At 42.0% G+C, this 18,787-nt stretch overlaps 1 protein-coding gene across 7 annotated transcripts in view; it reads left to right on the plus strand.

Moving 5' to 3' along the window:
- Nucleotides 1-18,787, plus strand: part of AFG2A (AAA ATPase AFG2A) — a 233,662-nt gene that overhangs the window by 34,629 nt on the left and 180,246 nt on the right. For 4 of the 7 annotated variants that reach the window (XM_021008252.2, XM_021008250.2, XM_021008256.2 and 1 more), the window contains exons 12-13: nt 9,794-9,847; nt 11,568-11,647. In XM_021008252.2, the coding sequence (XP_020863911.1) occupies nt 9,794-9,847; nt 11,568-11,647 (134 nt within the window). Of the gene's footprint in view, nt 1-1,854; nt 2,673-3,722; nt 3,908-9,793; nt 9,848-11,567; nt 11,648-18,787 lie in introns of those variants that run through there. The other 3 variants (XR_013484145.1, XM_021008257.2, XM_078148716.1) reach the window with 3 other exon arrangements.

Consider the following 18,787-nt stretch of genomic DNA (forward strand, 5'->3'; position numbering starts at 1 on the left):
GTTGCCTAGCCTGCTGTTGTCTTTGAGCTGCTGGAGATCTAGACATGGTCGGGGAGACCAGCTCAAACCCTTTAGGCTCAGAATACCAAGGAAAATCAAAGAACCTTTCTGCCATCCTCCCTAATCAATAAGTCAGTCTTCCCAGTTTCTGTCAAAGGCACCGTCATCCTTCTGGTCTCCCAGGTTAAAAATGTTGGCTTTATCTTAGTCTCATCCCATATGACCAACCAGGTGTTAAATCTCCCCATAATTTAATTCATTTTTCCTTTACGGATTTAGATGCTGTGCCATGATAAATTTGCAGGTATCTGTGTGTATATACATGTACACACGTGCGTATTTACACACAGCATTGGTATTGTATCATTATGGTGCTCTTCATCATAAATTGATTGAGGAAACCCTTTTTTGCGTAAGCGTTCACTCGTCTCAGTCAAACCCCAGTCTTATAGGCTTAGACAAACATCATTTTATTAATAGTATAACAAACAATAAAAATACATTTAGATATTTCAGTGGCACATCAGCTGTGAGAAACCTCACATTAAGAGTTACCTCTAATCACCCACTGTAACTGCTGCTATCTCTATAGATAGTAGATCCATAGGCCCACCATTCAACTTTCTGTGAGTGTCAGGGTCTGTTTGTTCTTGACCTGGGGTGGGGAACCTGGGGCCTCGAGGCCCTCTAGGTCCTCTAGTGCAGCCCCTTGATGGAATCCAAACTTCACAGAACAAATACCCTTAAGAAAAGGATTTGTTCTGTAAAGCTTGGACTCGGTCAAAAGGCTGCACTTGAGGACCTAGAAGGCCACATGTGGCCTCGAGGCCCCAGGTTCCCCACCCCTGGCCTTGACAGTTAACTCAGAAACAAAGGCTCTCAGTTCTTACCTTCTGTGCTTCACATAGTCTTTCTCACCCTGAAAACTCACTGAAGTCTTTGGATGAGAAACCATCTTTACTCATGATTCCATTCCCTCTTAAGGTACAGTGTCCACAGTTTGTGTGGGAGGCCCGTTGAAGCCGGTATTGCATGAGTATAGATGGGCTTTGTGCTTTGTCAAAAGCCTTTTCTTAATTTATTGATATAATCGTGTGGTTTGGGGTGTTTTTGTTTTAATATCATTAACCATGCTAATTGTTTTCCTAACGTTGAGTCAGCCTTCTATCCCTGGTGTCAATCCAACTTGGCCATAGTGAGTAATTGTTTGGACACATCGCTCTGCTCCTCTTTCCCCATGTGGATGTGTTTTGCTGCAGGTTGTTACACTTGACAGTTGCTGAAATTTTGTTTGTCATCTGGGTCACTGACATCAGAATATTTTTCACTGGCTGTTTCCTCTCTCTTTCCTCCCTTGCTTTTGGCTTCCGTGACTAAAGGGGATTAGTGCATTTCGGATGGCAACAGCTCTCGTGGTGTTCTGGAGGAAGGCTGGGCTGGCCTCAGGCCAGGGTTTTCACCAGGCCTCCTATTAGCCAGATTAGGAAGCACTGAGATGAACAAGCTAGGTGCATTCATGGCTTCTTGAGAGAACCTTGGTTCGCTTTTGTGTACTGGCCTCATAGAGAGACTGGACTATGTGTGTTCAGTGTAGAAAAAATCCTTGCTTTATTCATAGGACTCCACTCCCAAAAGTTAGTGCTTCTCTGCAGACAACCTGTTATTCGCCAGTAAGTGGTCAGGTCACATGCTGTGCCGTTTCACGGTTTATTTATTTATTTTTTTCGTGATAAATCAGAGAAGCTCTTAGGTCGTTGAGCCTGACCCTTCATTTTGTTATATAGTGTTTTATTATGTTATACTGATGACCTTTGTTCTTATGTCACTCTCATACCTCACAATATCCCCCTCCAGAAGGAGTCCTCCATCGTGACAGAGGAAAACACGTAAGTGAAAACAGCCACACAAGCACTATGCATCGCCATCATCGTCATTGTATTAATAATACTAGTTTAGAAAACTAAAAATCCATTAATTAATAAAAAGTCAAAAAAACCAGTTTACATAGTATTTTAAGATTTATAGAACTCTTTACAAACATTATTATTTTTTGTTATAAAATAATCAATCTTTATTGACCAAAATAGAAAGTAAATTTTGAATAATCTTATTCCAAAATAATTAGAAAACTAAAGTCAACTTTATTATCCCTATTTTTAATTTCGAATAATCTTAATTCAAAATAATTAGAAAACTAGAGTCAACTTTATAATCCCTATTTTTATTGTCCCTATTATTATTCCTATTTTACAAGTGATGAAACTGAGGCAGACAGAGGGTGAATAGCTCATCTTAGGTCCCCAAACTAGGAAGTGTCTGAGGTCAGATTTGAACTCAGGTCTTCCCGACTCATGGTCTGGTCTTCTCTTCACTGTGCCACCCAGCTGCTACCCTGACAGTTGTATGTACATGACAATTTAGCTAAGGCAGCTAGTGGTTAGAGCTCTGAACTTGGAATGAAAAAGACTTGAGATTCAAATCCTGCCTTAGACATTTATTAGCTGTGTGACTGCGGACAAGTCACTGAACCTCAGCTTCAGTTTCCTCATCTGTAAAATGGTTATAATAATAGCACTTACTTTACAGGGTATTTGAAGACCAAATGAAATATTCTATGTAAAGTGGTTTGCAAACTTTAAAGCACAATATGCTACTACTACTGTGCCTGAGAGGTAGGAGCTAAGTGTTTTTTTTAATGTCTTTCCCACTTCTGTTGATTTTTTTTTTATGACAAAGTTTACCTCCCTTTTAGTGATCTTTCATTTACATTGTTTTCGTTATCATATATATTATTCTCTTGTTCCGTTTTCTTTTTTTTAACATTTCGGGCAGATCTTCCAGGTTTTTTTTCTTTTCAGAATTCCTTTTGTCACTTCTTTCTGCACAGTAATATCCCACTAGTGATGTACCACATTCTCCAGTTGATGGGCACCCATTGATTTCAGATTCTTTGCTACCACAAAGAATGCTACTATGGATATTTTGGTGTAAATTGAACCATTATCCCCAAGGATCCAATATTTCTTGTCTTTGAACTCCTTGGGCTATATGCCCACTAGTGCCCCCTTCCCCACTTTATGCAGGAAGCAGCTGAAAACTAGAGAGTGGAAGTCATTTGCCCAGGGTAACACGGATAAGGAGCAGGTCTGAGGTCTGAACCGTCTGACTCCAAATCTAGCATTCCTTCACATTTGCATTTTACAAAGTCTTCTCTGCTTGATGTGGACTTTTGATTACAGGCAATAGAAGCAGTGTGGCATCATAAATAGACTTGTGGTCAGAAAGAACTCGGACAATTAATGGCTGTGTCATCACGGTCAAATCATTGAAACTCCCTAAGACTCAGCTTCCTTCTGTTAAATGGAAATCATAATATTTGTGCTTCCTACCATACAGGCTTGCTGTGAGCCTAAAAGGAAATCATGTATGCAATGTACTTTACACACTGTACCTTAAAAAGATTTATAAACACAAGCTATTATTCCTGAAGATAAATTAATGTGGACAACTTTCTTGATTCAAGTAGGCTAAAATGTTCTGTTTGTTGAAGGTGTTCAGTCGGGTCCTTCACTGAATGAAATATCAGTCCAGAGAATATTTTTATATTCAAGGCTGTTTTCACATGAGTAGTTTTAGCAAACAAATTGGTTTCTTACCAGCTCAAACTAGTTCACTAGGTAGTTTTTGCAAAAATATTTGATTCAGGCTTGTGTTCAATCTAGGGCTGTGGTGGAACCAGGATTCGATTTTGGCACAAGACCCAGATTTGAATCTGGCCTCTCCACGACTCATTACCTACGTCACCTTGGACAAGCTACTGTTCCTCCTTAGCTTCCTTCTCTGTTAATTGAAGGGGCTGGAATCAATGACCTCTAAAATCATCCCAAGTAAAAAAAAATCCTCTTAAAATAGGTAAGATATTAAATATTAAGTATTTAAAATAAATAATAAATATTAAAAATAAAATAGACAAAGATAAAACCCCTCTCTGTTTGGTAGATCTTGGTGTCTTGCATGGGAACATTGGATGCACTAGTTTTTGGTTAGGTTTCAGATTTTTGAGTCATTAGAAACTATGGATGTCCAAAAATGTTAATATCGAACAAGAAAGAACTGTTTTATTCTTGCAAATAATATCAATATGACTAGTCTTGATTCTTTGATAATTTGGGAAGGAGCCCTCCGCCATCCCCACTGTCTGTTGTCTTATACCTCTTCTCCCTTCCTCAGCCAGACTCCTTGGAAGTACTGTCTACACTTGATGCCTATGCTTGATAGCTCCTTACTCCCCTTCAATGGCCATTGAGCTATTCAACACCCTTCCATCCTCTCTGAAAGAAAGAAATGGGATGCTTTATCAAAAGATGTCCGAACGTCTAGGTCAGATTCTTTTCACAGTCTCTGCTCTCCTCTAACAGTTTACTAACCCTGTCAAAATAGGAAGTGAAGCTGGTTGGGCATGGCTTATGCTTGGCGATGCCAGGCTGGCTCTTTGTAGCCATCATTGCCCTTTCTAAATGTTCACCAGGAATTCCTTTAATGATCCATTCTGGCGTTCTCCTGGGAATCCAAGTAAAGTTCACTGGCCGAGAGTTTGCAGGCCCTGACGTCTCCCTTTTCTTCAAAATTGCGACAACGTTTGCCCTTTTCTAGCATGCTGTGCATGGTACCTCTCCCATTTTCTGTGATCTTTCAGATATTACTGGTGCTGGCTCATCAGGGTCTCCTCTCTCAGGGTAGGATTTGTCTAGACCAGGTTGACCCCTAAGGACAAAGAGTTGCTCTCTCACTGTCTCCTTCCTTATCTTTAATATCAGTCAACACCCTTTTGAGCCGCTTTCATTTTGTGACTTCCATTCCAAAGATCATTCATTCATAGCAGAAAGATAAGAAAATAAGAAGTGAACAGTTTACTTTCTCTCTCTTAGTATCATTGTTCCATCTACCCTAAGCAGAGATCTTGTCTCTTCTTTTACCCTCCCTTCTCTCTATTATAGTTTAAAAAACAAAAAACAAACCAAAACACTTTTTGTGGTTCTTAGCTTTTTACACTGTCTAGTATGGGTCAGTCCAGAGGGCTCCAACGATGAGGGAATTTGAAATTTATATCTAAGACAAATAGAGAGTATCTAAGAGAGATTTTCTTGGCCTGCCTCAATTGCTAGCATTATCACATTATGACCATGAAGAGAGATTAAGGGAACTTTGTTGGGAGCTTATGAGGGAAAGTTTCATTCTTATTTTCAGTTTCTGCCTACATCTCGCCTGCCTGCCCAGATATGGAGATAACATTTGTCAGCATTTGTAAGGTAGCAGACAGCCTGCATTGGGAGGCATCAGAGTAGAGGGAAGATGGCGCTCAGTTTGGAAATTGAATGCCACCCCAGCTCTCCTGCCCCACTACCTGTGTGTCCTTGGGCAAGTAATTGACCCTCTCTAAACTTTGGTTTGATTTTGAGAAATTCTCCTCCCTGGTGGCACTTTGGGAGATGCAGAGTTTTTATAACTTTGGATCTGAAAGAATGGAAGCTGCATGAGGGCAGGGATTGTTTCATTGGTCTCTGTAACCCCAGTGCCCAGCGCATTAGTAGGCATTTAATAAATGCTTATTGATTGTTTTAAAAATGATAATCATACAGGGTGCCCTCTAATTTAAGTGGATATGACACTGCAGGTTCTGTTATTGATGGAGGAAGAGTAAATGCGCTTTGTACGGCCCCTGCTGCTGTGGAGTGCTTGGTGTGCTCAGGACCAGTGGGGCCTATCAAGACTGCTAGATGTCTTTCAGAACTTTATCATGGGGGCTGAAGCTGCTTTGGAAGCAGTTTTTCCTCCATGCTTGGTGGGGTAGGAGAAGCATCGTCTCCTTTTCAGATAGAAGTCTTTTATATATTGACAGGCATTTGAAACATGTAGTCCAGACTGCTCAGTAACTCTGTATGCTAGAAAGGCTACTGGATTTGGATTGAGAAGACCTGTGTTCAAATCCAGCTCACCTACTTGCTTCCTGGGTGGTCTTGAGCAATTGTTGTTGAGGTCAGGCTCTATGTCCTGTCCCTCTAAGGTACCTTCTGGCTCTGTGATCCCATCTGTGATTCTCCTTTTAGGTCATTCTCTGTTTTCCACCCCCTCCATCCTATTCTCTATCATATTCACCAGGTTTTAGGTGGCCCTTTCCTTTATCATCATTGTCTTCCAACAGCTGATGCAGCTGGGGCGTGGGGCGGTGGTACTGATAATAATTCAGAATAATAGGTCAGACTAACATAGATTACCTCATTGAATCCTCACAGTAACCCTATAAATAATATGCTTAATATCCCTCGATGAAGAAACTGAGTCAGAGAGATAAATGATTTATCTACGGTCACAGAGTGAGTAAGTGTCTCGGCAGGGCTCAAATTCTGGTCTTCCTGACTCCAAAACTAATGTGTTTATCGGTTATACCACCTTGCTTCTTACTGAGGCCCACGGAGCAGTGAAAGGCCTATCTTTTCCCAAGAGCAGATGAATAGCTGGGAAAGTCTGTGTGGATGCACTTATCCAACAGTCTGAAATCTTATAGAAACTCAGATTTTGGAGCTGGGGGAAGCTTTAGAGATCACTGAGTTGAAGTTCTCATTTAGGTGGGACCAAGTGACCTCTGAACCTTTTATATCTCTAGCATGCAGTGACCCTCTGATATTTAAGAAATATATGATTCATTAAACTTTGATTAAGGTCCTACTGTGTGCCTGGCACTGTGCTAAGTGGTGGGGATACAAAAAGACACAAATGACAGTCCCTTCCCTCAAAGAGCTTCTGATCCAGTGCTGAAAGGAGCGTGTGATGTAAGATGTAGATGGCTTGCGTGCTGCCCTGTCACCTATGGGGTGTTCATAGAATCGTAGACAGGAAGGGGCTTAGAGGTCATCCAATCCAACTTACTTTGCAGAGGAGAAATCCGAGGCCCAGATACCTGAGATGACTTGGCCTGGGTCTCATAGCTAGAGGTGCTGGAGCCGGGATTGGATCTAGTTCTTAGGACCTAAAGGAGGGCCTCCAGCATCTTGGACGGCTTGATGCGGAATTTATGGGGGAGCAAAGTGGTGCGGTATCAGAAGCCATGCGATCAGCTGTGCCCTGTAGCTCGGGAGGGAGTGGCCGGGAGTCCACGGCAATGTTAAAGTCTGATTTCTCTGCCTTTTCTCTCTCCCTCTCCATCACCTTGTATTACTTCCTGGTTATTGTTCATGACCTCTTTCTAGCATCATCTCCCTCTTTTTCACAGAAAACATAGCCTCATTTGACAACTGGGTGGGTGAGTGGAAAGCATGTGACGAGTTGTGGGGCCGTGTGTATTTCATATGGGCATGGAGACACCTATCCGTTCTCCAGGTTAGTTCTCTTATTCCAGCCTGCTGCAAAGTCTAGTTTCCAAAGCAGGACCAGTACCATGTTAAACTTGTATTCTCTCAGGATGCTAGAAGTAACCCTATTGGAAGAATATACTCTTCCCTACTTGGGACTTTAGCTCTTGAGCCCCTTCAGATTCATTTCCATTGGCGCAAATTAGGCATGGTAACACTTGTATCTTAACCATGATTATGTAAAGGAAAGGAGCTAATAATAGCATCATATGTATTAATATATGAGAACAAATGCAGTAATAATAAATATATTATGATCCACGCAAAAGCTTGTGTCATTTTTCCACCAGGGTGCTCGGTATCCATAGGGAGGGTCAGCACATTTTTAAGGGAACTGACAAGAAAGCACATGAGGAAGGAAAACTCACGGGCTTGAGGTAACTTGCAGCTCTGGACTACAGGCTTTGACATCATGAGTTTATTCAGGAACATCCATACCACACAAAGCTACTTTTCTGCTAATTGTTAATCCTCACTGATCTCCAGCTCTATTCCTGACTTGCTGTAACCCTTGTAAATTCACTCAAATTACAGTTGCCTTTAAGAGGGTGTTGAGGAAGTGTTACTTCTTAATTTTCAGAGCAGCCAAATGGCTGCAGGGCTCATCAACTGGCTTTCTCTGGGCAGTAAACCTAGCTCAGCCTGGTATTCAGCGACCAGGATGCTGCACTGTCCAATTCGATTACAGCAAATAGAGCTCCCTGCACCACAGCTCAGGTTGCCTTGCAAGCTCGTCAGTTACCAGGCTTGGGAATCATCCCATTAAATCTCAGTATCTCTTCCTAAACAGCAGCTGTACAGCCTGTCCTCTGTCTTTCTGCTTTTGTCTCAAACCAGAATGGACAGCAGAGAGTATCTGTCACTTCTAAGAATGCTCACCTCTCTTAAGCCCCAAGCAATATCGGGAATGTCAGGCTCAGTCCTGTGCAGTTATGTCAGGAATTATATAGCTGGAGCCTTCTGTTAGCTGACTGCTCCAGCCCTGATAAAGCTGATTTCGACCCCCTGCTTTTTCCTTAACCTTCATTTGTCTGCCCCAACTACCTGTGTGTTTTAGTGGTGAAAATCAGAGCTTCCTGGAGCTCATTAAGTCATTTTTCACTGCCGCAACCACATTTCTCTTATATCAACAGTCTCTTAAAAATCATGCTCTGGAGTCCAAATAATTGTGTTTCTCATTTTTTTTTTACCTTATATCTTAAAGCTGTTATAATCAAATGAACTAAGGGACCACAAGGCCCTGGGCCTCTAAGTGCTCAGCACAGTACACCATCTCATTTCATGTCCTTGAAACTGTTTCTATATATTCATGTATTTCCAGTTTTTAGTAAATAAAAGGTTTTTTTTCCCTGCCTCTTGAGCCATCAGACTCCTTTATACACATGATACAGCACCCTACCTCTTTCACAAGGTGAAAACAAATGAGATAATATTTGTAAAGCTCTTAGCACAGTGCATGGCACACAGTAGGTGCTTAAATGCTTATTCCCTTAAGTTTTTGCATTTATTCCATCATCCGTTTCTGTCCCAAACTGCCCAAATCCTCCTGAAAGCTGTTTTGCTTCATTCACACATTAGCAGTTTTTGTTAAAGCAAAGTTCTTTTCCTACTTCTTTTAGGCATCAACGTGGTCACTGGACAGAGTCAATATCTTACATCCTTTGCCACTTAATGTGATTCTTTTTCTTTCTACAAAGGTTCTTTTCTTGCCCCTTCTGACATGAAACTGCTCTGTATGAAAAGAACAGTTCCCTAAGGGGTACCATAGTTTATGAGAACTCTGTGTCCAGTGAGTGTAACTTTCCTCTTGAGTGAGGGCCTGAGGGGCTTTCCTGGTACTAAAGGGGACGGGCTTCTCAGTACACCCATGTTGTAACATCTATTTTGGCTTCTGAGAGACCTCTGTGGTTTCCTTCCTGGATCCTGACATATTTTAGAAAGTTGATGTTTCCAATTAAGTAAACTTCAGATGAATGAAGTATTTCTCTTTTCGTTGAGGTTGGGAAGAAAAGACCAGGGGATGCTTATCAAATGTGTTTTTTACCTCATGCAGAGTGATGCCATAAGAACCAATATTTTTGGAGTTGTGGTTTTCAGAGTGTTTTGCATTTGGGTTCAGATACCAAAGAGATGTTTCCAGTCTTTAATCTATTGACCATACCATGTGAGTGTGTGTGTGTATATGTGTGTTTATTTAATGGGCACCAGCTTCACAGTGGTAAGCTACTGAGAAATGTAGTAGTCCATGGTATGTACAGCGTCATCACTCTCGAAGGCATCTGCATTATCCAGTGGAAACGGAACACCAACAATTTCCCTCCGTCTCACAGGAAGGAAGTGTTTGGACTTATAGATTCTAACAGTTGATGCTTCTTTTCTTGCAGGGACCTGAATTAATGGATAAATATGTTGGTCAGTCAGAACGTGCAGTCAGAGAGGTAAATGGTACCAATATCTGTTTGTCTATATGTCTTTCTGGACTTGTGATTTCATGCCTATGGGAAAGAAGAGAGGGAGGAGAGGGGGAGAATAAAGGAAGGAGGAAGGGAGAGAGGAAAGATAGAAGGAAAGAGGAATAGAAGGAAGGAGGAAAGGAACAAAGAAAGGAAAGAGGGAGGGAGAGAAGGAAGAAAAGGAAAGAAAAAAGGAAGGAAGGAAGGAAAGAAGGATTCATAAAGTCCTTACTAAGCTCCAGGCACTGTGTTAAACACTTTGCTATTTCACTTAATCCTTACATCATTTCATTTAATCCTTACAACAACCCTGGGAAGTATGAGCTATTACTATCCCCATTTTACAGTTGGGGAAACTGATGCAGACAGAGGTTATGTGACTTGCCCAGGGTTACACAGCTAGTATGTATCTGAGGCTGAATTTGAACTCTGGTCTTCCTGACTCCAAGCCTAACATGCTATCCCCCTGGGTCACCTAGTTTCCTCTATTTATTTGCTCTGGCCACCAGTTCACTTTACTCTCCATCCTTTTTTCTTTGACATTCAGTGGGCTCACTCTCTGTGCCCACACGTGGTATCTTGTGTATCCCCTAAGCAGATGTGGTTTTACCTTTGTTTGGACCTCAGTCCCCTCCCTTTGGGCCTCTTTCCTTGGTGGATGGCCTTCCATTACTTGACTTCCTGTCCATTTCTCATGCCATTGACCATGAATGTGTTTCTTACCACTGCTATATTGTAGGACTCAGAAGCTGTGTGCATTTTTGGTGTTCTGACCATCGAGTTGTGTGTGTGTGTGTGTGTGTGTGTGTGTGTGTGTGTGTGTGTGTGTGGTGCATATTTTTGTATTACATGGGTTTATGGATGCCTCAATTTGATGGAACTCAGTCTCGTTCCATTTTTGCAAGCATCCTGAATGAGGAGATTTTTGCCTTTTTTTGCAAATAGTCAGAATGAGAGAAGACAAGTAGGCCACTTTGGTAGCTACAAAATGTTTAAAATCCTAGAGGAAAGCCTGATGCCCATGGGATAGAGCATTATGGAGAATTCAGGGAAGATATGGTCAAGAAGCAGGCATGGACGGGTCACCGTTTGCATTAATTTCAAGAAGTTCTAACATTCATTAGAGTGTAAACTTGAGGGTCCTGTCTACATAGTCCCATTGCCTTGTACGTAGTTGAGATTTACTCATGTTTATAGAATTGAATTGAGAATGAATCTCTGAGCTCAAGGATCTGCCTAGGCTTTAAATATTAAGATCACACCATGGAGCAATCATGGTACAGTGGAAAGAAGAATGAAAGGCCCCGGGTTCAAATTACAACTCTGACACTATCTCGGTAATTTTGGGCAAATCATTTTTTCTTTCCTGGGACCGAGTTTCCTTCTTTGTAAAGTGAGGGCTGGATGGCCCATGAAATTCCAGCTCAAAATCTATGAGCCTGTGCCAACAATGGCATAAATACTATGATTGGCTTTCTGACTACAGTCAGAGACTGCTTAGCACTCTGATTCTCATGCTAAAGGCGAGCTCCAACAAGCATTTATTAATTTCCTATTATGTGCTAGGCTGTGAGTGTGTGTGTGTGTGTGTGTGTGTGTGTGTGTGTGTGTGAGATTCTCAGGGTGATGGGTGGAGGGATGTGACTGCGGTGGAACATCTACCGTTGCAGCTTGATGTTTCAGTTCATTGGAATATCTGTTCCAGATCTTCAGGAAAGCACGAGCAGTGGCCCCGTCAATTCTTTTCTTCGATGAGCTTGACGCCTTAGCGGTCGAAAGGGGCAGGTAAGCAACGCTGCTGTTGAGTCATCTCACATTTCTCTTTTTGTTGCTTGGGTCTCAAGATGGCGGTGCATTGAATGAGGACATGCAAGGGAGGAGCCCTCATGGAATGCTTGGTCTGGAGACACAGCAGTTAGAGATGAAAAGTAAAATCATAAGTGAAATAAGAAGTCTGAAGGGAAAAAAAATGGAACGAGAATAAATAGTTTAGAACATAAGGCAGAAAACTCTACATAAGTGATAGACACCCTGAAAAATAACATGGAGCAAACATCTCAGCAGTAACTCCCTGAGATAACAAGAAATATTAGAATAAAGTCAGAAGATTGAAAGTATAATATATCTACTATTAAAAAAAACCTTATTGGTAAACAGGTTAAAGAGACTTTAAGAATTATTAGACTCTTTGAAAACTTTAACAATGCTAAAAACCTACATGTAAAATTTTTTAGAAATCTTGGAAGAAAACTGTTCTGAACTATTTGAAGCAGAGAGCAAAGTAAAAATAGGGGGGGAAAGTGCCGATCATTTCATGAAAGAAACTCCAAATTGAAAATATCTAGGAATCTTGTTTCCAAATTTATGGTTTCCAAGTTAAAGGGAAAAAAATCCTGTAAGCGACAATCCAAGAATTCAAGTACCAAGAAGTCCCTGTCAGGATAAGATTATGCCGCGTCTATCATGAAGAAGGAGAATCTTGGAATACAACATTCTAAGTGGAAGGGATGGTAGAGAAGCAGCTCCTCTACTGCTCAAATGAGATAATATGTATAAAGTGCTGCGCACAGTGCCTGGCACACAGTAGGTGCTATATAAATGCTTATTCTCTTCCCCTGCTCCTCTAGCACGATTTAGAAATGGCACCAGATGTAGTCTTGATTGGTACACCCAAGAAAATGGCATTCCTTCTTCAGGGTATCCTTGGTTTCTTTGAAGGCCCAGCCTCAGGTGCTCCTTCTTAAATAAAACCCAATCCAGCTGTAGTGTTCCTTCCCTCAGAAATTATTTTGTTTAATTTTGTTTATCTTATTTATCCTTGTTTTTTCCCACAAGTACAAGGTAAGCTCTTTGAGGCATTCTTGGATAGAATTTTTTATATGTAAGTACCTGGTTAAGAAGAACTTTCCCCTAGAAAAAAGAGGCAGGAGGTACCTACTTGTAATTCATTCTTGAAATTCTCTTCTTGTTCTGTCATTTTTTGGTCCTGTGTGACTGACTCTTCACGACCCCATTTGGGGTTTCCTTGGCAAAGATATTGGAGAGATTTTCCATTTCCTTCTCCAGCTTATTTTACGGATGAGGAAACTGAGGCAAACAGGGTGAAGTGACTTGCCCAGGGTCACACAGCTAGGAAGTGTGACCTCTGTCTGAGGCCAGATTTGAACTCAGAAAGTCTTCCTGACTCTAAGCCCAGTGCTCCACCCACTGCACCACCTAGCTGCCCAGAGCTAGGATTCTCCAAATTCTTTTGAAGACGAAGGGGTTCTTTAAGGAAGGAAATGGCTCAACTTAACCTTACAGATCAGAGCAGAGAAATCACCCAACAGGCTTTGCTTTTTCAAGAAGTGAATATGGCCCCTGCTTTCCTGATCCATTGGAGACAGTTGTTTTTGGAACCTGAAAAAGAGCAAACATGAACCAGATGTGAGAAAAATGCGTGCAGCGGGGCTGTCAGAGGATGCGTCCAACTTTAAACATTATGGGAAAATCGACAAGGCCCTCGTTCAAAATAGGACCTTGTTTAGAGGCCTAGTTTGCACAACAGATGTTTGCAAATGCATCTGAAAGGCTGGCCGTCTGCAGCCCCTGGAGACCAATTTCCTGTGCTCACACAAATCGTACCGAAGCATTCAAAGGGACACCTGTTTGTATGGTTTGTCATTTTCCCTTTGTGCCTTGTTCAAGGTGAGTCTGAAACCTTCCAGATGGAGCTCTGTGATTTTATTCTCTCTCTCTTTCTCTTTTTAATGACAGCGTTTCTGGTCATGCTTTTTCTGTCACTAATTGGTAGCTCCGTAAAGGGGAGAGATGTAGGCTGATGACTTGATCTCATGCACATGAGTCATGTTAGGGACTTGGAGAAATTGCTCTGTGTGTGTGTGTGTGTGTGTAAAAAAAAAGGAAGGATAATGCAGTACACTGCTGGACCCAGAAGAATTAAAGTCAAATCCAACCTCAGACACTTCCTAACTGGATGACCCTGGGCAAGTCACTTAATCCTGTTTGCCTCAGTTTCCTCATCTATAAAATGAACTGGAGAAGGAAATGGCAAACCACTCCAGTATCTTTGCCAAGAAGACCCCACATGGGGTCACAAGGAGATGCGACTGAAATTAAGTCAACAACAACAATGACAAAACTGTAGTCAGACCAAACCCCCAGACGTAACCATTGCCCACAATCCCCCAGGCAGTAACATGAATTTAAAAAAGCCCAAGAGCATCTTTAGTTGATGTCGCTACCTCTCTTACTCATCATCTCCAACTACATGGAATAAGAAGTTTTCAAAATATAGGACTCTCCAGTTGAGGGGGAGAAGATCACTTGGGAAGGAGATGAGGTGCGTGCTGTCCCTCTCGTCCTGGCTCCTGTTGGGCTTGGACCTCGGATGCTTTCATGGAGCCTCGAGAAGATACGCTGACAGCCTAGTGTTTTTGTTCAGCTGCAAGAAAGTCACTTTCAATTTTCTGTACAGTGATGGAGCCCCAAATAGAGAAGAATAGTGACTTTTCTCCAGGCAATTTGTTTCAAATTTCCATCAAAGATCAGAGGAATGGAGTGATACTGAGAGCAATGATTACAGTAAAAGCTCACATTTTCATATAGAGTGTTGTGGTTTACAAAGTGCTGCTCTTATAACAAGCCTGATGGGCAAGGATTACCTTCATCATTTTATAGATTACAGAACTTCAGGACAGGACCTTAGAAGTTGCTTATATCAATCCATGCCTGATCAAGAATTCCCTCTACAGTGTTGTCCGCAAGGAATTATCAGTCATTTGCTAGACCTGTAGCAAAGAGAGGCTTCCCAGGTAGCTCACTCTACCCTAGGAGTTTTTCCTTATATCAGGCCTAAATTAGCTTCTTTATAACTTTCATCATTATTTCTAGTTCCCCTCCCCTGCGGCCAAGAAGAATAATTCCATTGCCTTGATGGAGTATTGTCACCTCCCCCTCTGAATCTTCCCTCTTCCAGGCTAAACATCCCTAGTTGCTTCAGAGGAACCTCCTCTGGCGTGCTCTTTAATCTCATCATCCTAGTCACTATCCTCTTAATAGATTTTTACAAAATAAAAAACAAGTGTAGTTACTTAGCTGTTATCAGATCTGACTGGCCAAGATTGGAGCAGGGACTGATGTCCAGGTTTTCTGCCTTTATGATTCACTAGATTTTACGCTGCCCCCAGAGGCTAGTGCTGGATTTCAAGGTCTGGCAGTGGTCTGCATAGAAATGTCAGTTGGATGCCTGGGAGTTGAGGAGATGCTCAGGTGAGATAGTCTAGGGGGAAAGAAGAAAAGAGGGTGCCAGGCAGAGCCTTGGGGGACTCCCACAGTCAGTGGGTGTGACTTGAGTGAAAGGAGTGGTGAAACAGGTAGGAGAATGAAGAGACAATAGCAGCAAGAATCTAGAAGAGGTTGGCTTGGCCGGCAGCGTCAGAGGTTACAGAGAGGTCGGGAAGCATGGGCATTGGGAAAGGGCCATTAGATTTGATAATTAGAGATCATTGGTGACTTTGAAGAGAGCAGTTTCAGTTGAATGATGAAGTCAGATTTCAGAGAGTTTTGAATTGGAGAGAAGTAAAGTAAGTAGTAGGAGGTAGGAGGCAAGTGTCAAGAAGAGGCAGAGAGCTTTCTAATGAAGGTTACCCAAGAAGGGGAGGAGAGCTATAGGCCAATAGCTAGTGGGGCTGGTTGGGTCAAATGGGGGTTTTTAAGGAAAGGGGAGAAGACATGGGCATGTATATGGGCAGCTGAGAAGGAGACATTGAAGATTAGAGAGGGAGAGAGTAGGGATTATTATGGTAGCAATCAGTTGGAGAAGACAGGATGGGATGAGCTTAAGGATTTATGTAGAGGAGTTTGCTTTGGCAAGCAGGGCCTCCTCTTTATGTAAGGGGTAAAGGTAGAGATGGGGGGGAGATGTCTCACATGAGAAAGGTGGAGGAGGGAGTTCTCATCAAATGGCCCCCATTTTTTGGCTAAATATGAGGAAAGGTCCTTAGCTGAGAGAGGGAGGGAAGGGGAATGCCATGAGAGGCATGTAGAGGGATGAAAATATTTGGAATAGACCCTCTGTTGAATATGGTAAAAGAATTGCCCTGCTGCGGGGAGTACTCAATTGAAATTATATAACAAATTTGTAGTGGAGCTTGTAGGTACAGTTCCATGATCTTGTCCACATTGATTTAGCAGCATTTAAGAATAGGAGTGAATGAGGTAGGTAGTGAGGCTGGGGCTTGGCAAGGCTTGATTGACAATAGGACAAAAGGGCAGGGAATTTAGATATGCAGGACGGAGTTGGACTAATTCACCAATGGTCTAGGGGAAGGAGAGTGTGACCAGTCTAGAGGTCATGGGAAAAGACCTGAGGGATGGGAGGATTGGAGTCATGATGCGATGAAGATGACTCAGAGTTGTGGAATGATAAAAGATTGATGATGGCAAGATCAATGGTGTGATGGTCTATGTCCTGAGCTGGAATGGAGGAGTAGCTGGTGGGAACTGAATAGATTAGGAAGTGAAAAGTTATGGATTATCAATGCGCGTGTTGAACACCCTCCGTTAGTATGAGGGCAGGAGTTAGAGAGAAGAAGAGGACTGTGAACCAGGCAATTGAGCAAGGAAGGAGAAAATCATGGATTAGAAGAGATGATGGTCACTAGGATATGAATTGAGTTACAAGTTTGTACCATTTGACAGACAGTTTTTAAGGGAAGAAATTCAAAGTCTCTATAGTCGTGAAAAAATGCCCCAAATCACTACAATTAGAGACATGTACATTTAAGCGATTCCAAGATTCTGATTGGCACAGATGACAAAATAGGACAATGGTAAGTGTTGAAGGGGCTTTGGATAAGCAGACACATTGATACGCTGCCAGACAGTCTGTAAGTGGGTACCACCATTCTGGAAAGCCATTGGGAATTATAGACAAAACGTTACTAAACAGTGTGTGTCCTTTGACCCAGATACTCCACTGCTAGGCCACAACCCATAAGAGATCAAAGAAATGGGAAAAGGGCCTATATGGACAAACGTTTATAGCAGCTCTTTTTGTGGTAGCCAGAAACCCCTGGAAGCTAAAGGGATGCCCATCAACGGAGGAATGATTCGTGAGTTGTGGTAAATGAGTATGATGGAGTACTATTGTGCTATAAGAAGTGAGGAAGGAGATGACTTCAGAGAGACTTGGAAAGTCTTAGATGATCTGATGAAGAATGGAACGAGTAGAAACAAGAGAGCCATTAATATTGTAACATTAATATTATAAAAATAAATAACGTTGAAGACATAAATTGATGAAGGATGAAATTAGCATGACCAGGAGAACAATTTATACTGTAATATCAATATTTGAAATGAACAGCTTTGAAGACTTATAAACTGATGTAGAATGAAACAGGCAGCACCAGGAGAACAGTTTATACAGAAGAGTGAAGATAAATAATTTGGAAAGCTCTGAGAACTCAAGTCAACACAAAGATCAGTCATGATTCCAGAGGAATGATGATGAAACATGCTTCCCACCTCCTGACAGAGAGAGTGGTGATGGATTTAGGGTGCAGAACAACACACACACACACACACACACACACACACACACACACACATTTTTTTTCTATGTAGCCAATGAAGGAATTTTTTTTTTGACTATCCATAGTTGTTACAAACAATCTGTTTTTCTTGTGTCTGTTCCCTACCCCCCCCCTCCAATGAGGTAGGGGTTGGAAGGGAGAGAAAATAGATTTCTGTTAATTGGAAAAACAGCTTTTTAAAAATAGAGAGGTTGGGAGGGGTGTTGCAGATGTGGAAAGTTGTGTGTGCTTTCAGATGAGCTCACTATATTGTTAGTTTTGCTTAATTCTCTTACTCGGTTACTGGAGACCTCTCTGGAAGTGGAGGGGGTGATCTGGGAGTGTTTGTGATGGGAAAGGAAAACGTATGAGTAAAGCTTTTTAAACATTTGCATTATCTGGATCTCAAAGAAGGTGAGTTTGTGGAGTGCTGATGGAGGAGGGTGCCATACTACGGCTTTTAGAAATACTCGTGCTGAGTTTTTTGTGATCATTACATTTTCTGGACCTCATCAGACAGTGATGGGCACCAAGGGGGTCCTAAATTCCCCAGGCACTAACTGGATTTTAAATATCGTGGAAACCCAGATGGATTGGGAAAACATACAAAGCAACAAAAACTCGAAACAAAGGAAATTTCTGCCTAATATTAGGCTGCCCCAACGAGCCGCGGCTTACATTTGTTCAAAGAATGCCACGTCCTCTTGAAGACTTCCAGGAAAAAAAAAGATCACGACCAGATTACACCCATATGACCAGTCCTGAGATGACAGTGCCTCAACGCTGAGGGATGTTTTCTTTTGGCTAATGTCGCCCCCCCTTTCATGAAGGAGAGGACTTTTGCAGAGGTGGGCTCAGCAAGGCACTGTGGGCCTTGGGTTCTTGCTACATTGACCACACAAAACTTCGTTTGTCCAACTCGCAGATGAGGCGAGGAAACAGCCTGTTAGGTTGACCAGGGCTTTGGGCAAATGTGTCCCAGCTTGTCTGCCTCTGCCTTAACGTGAGAAGTCTGTGTGCTTAGGAGAGGGGATGTGCTTTATCTTCCCGGGACAGTGCTGTTATCCACAAAGACCTTGCAAAGTACATCTTAGAATCCAGTTGGATACTTTTTGTGAAAGGATTTTGAAAGGATTAAAATCACCCTGAAGATAGTAATAAGCATAGCTCCCATTTCTGTGTTGTTTTCGAGTTTTCCCATTTTCCTCATTTTAGCCTCAGAAAAAGCCTGTGAGGTGGGTGCTATGCTTATCCCCATTTTACAGGTGAGGAAACTGAGATTCAGGAAACTGTAGTGAATTTCTCAGGGATGTAAAGAGAGCAATTGCCTGAGGCAGAATTTGAACCC

The sequence above is a fragment of the Phascolarctos cinereus genome, unplaced genomic scaffold (genome assembly GCF_003287225.1).
Source record: "Phascolarctos cinereus isolate Bilbo 61053 unplaced genomic scaffold, phaCin_HiC Scaffold_9;HRSCAF=440, whole genome shotgun sequence".
In the NCBI taxonomy this organism is placed as follows: Eukaryota; Metazoa; Chordata; class Mammalia; order Diprotodontia; family Phascolarctidae; genus Phascolarctos; species Phascolarctos cinereus.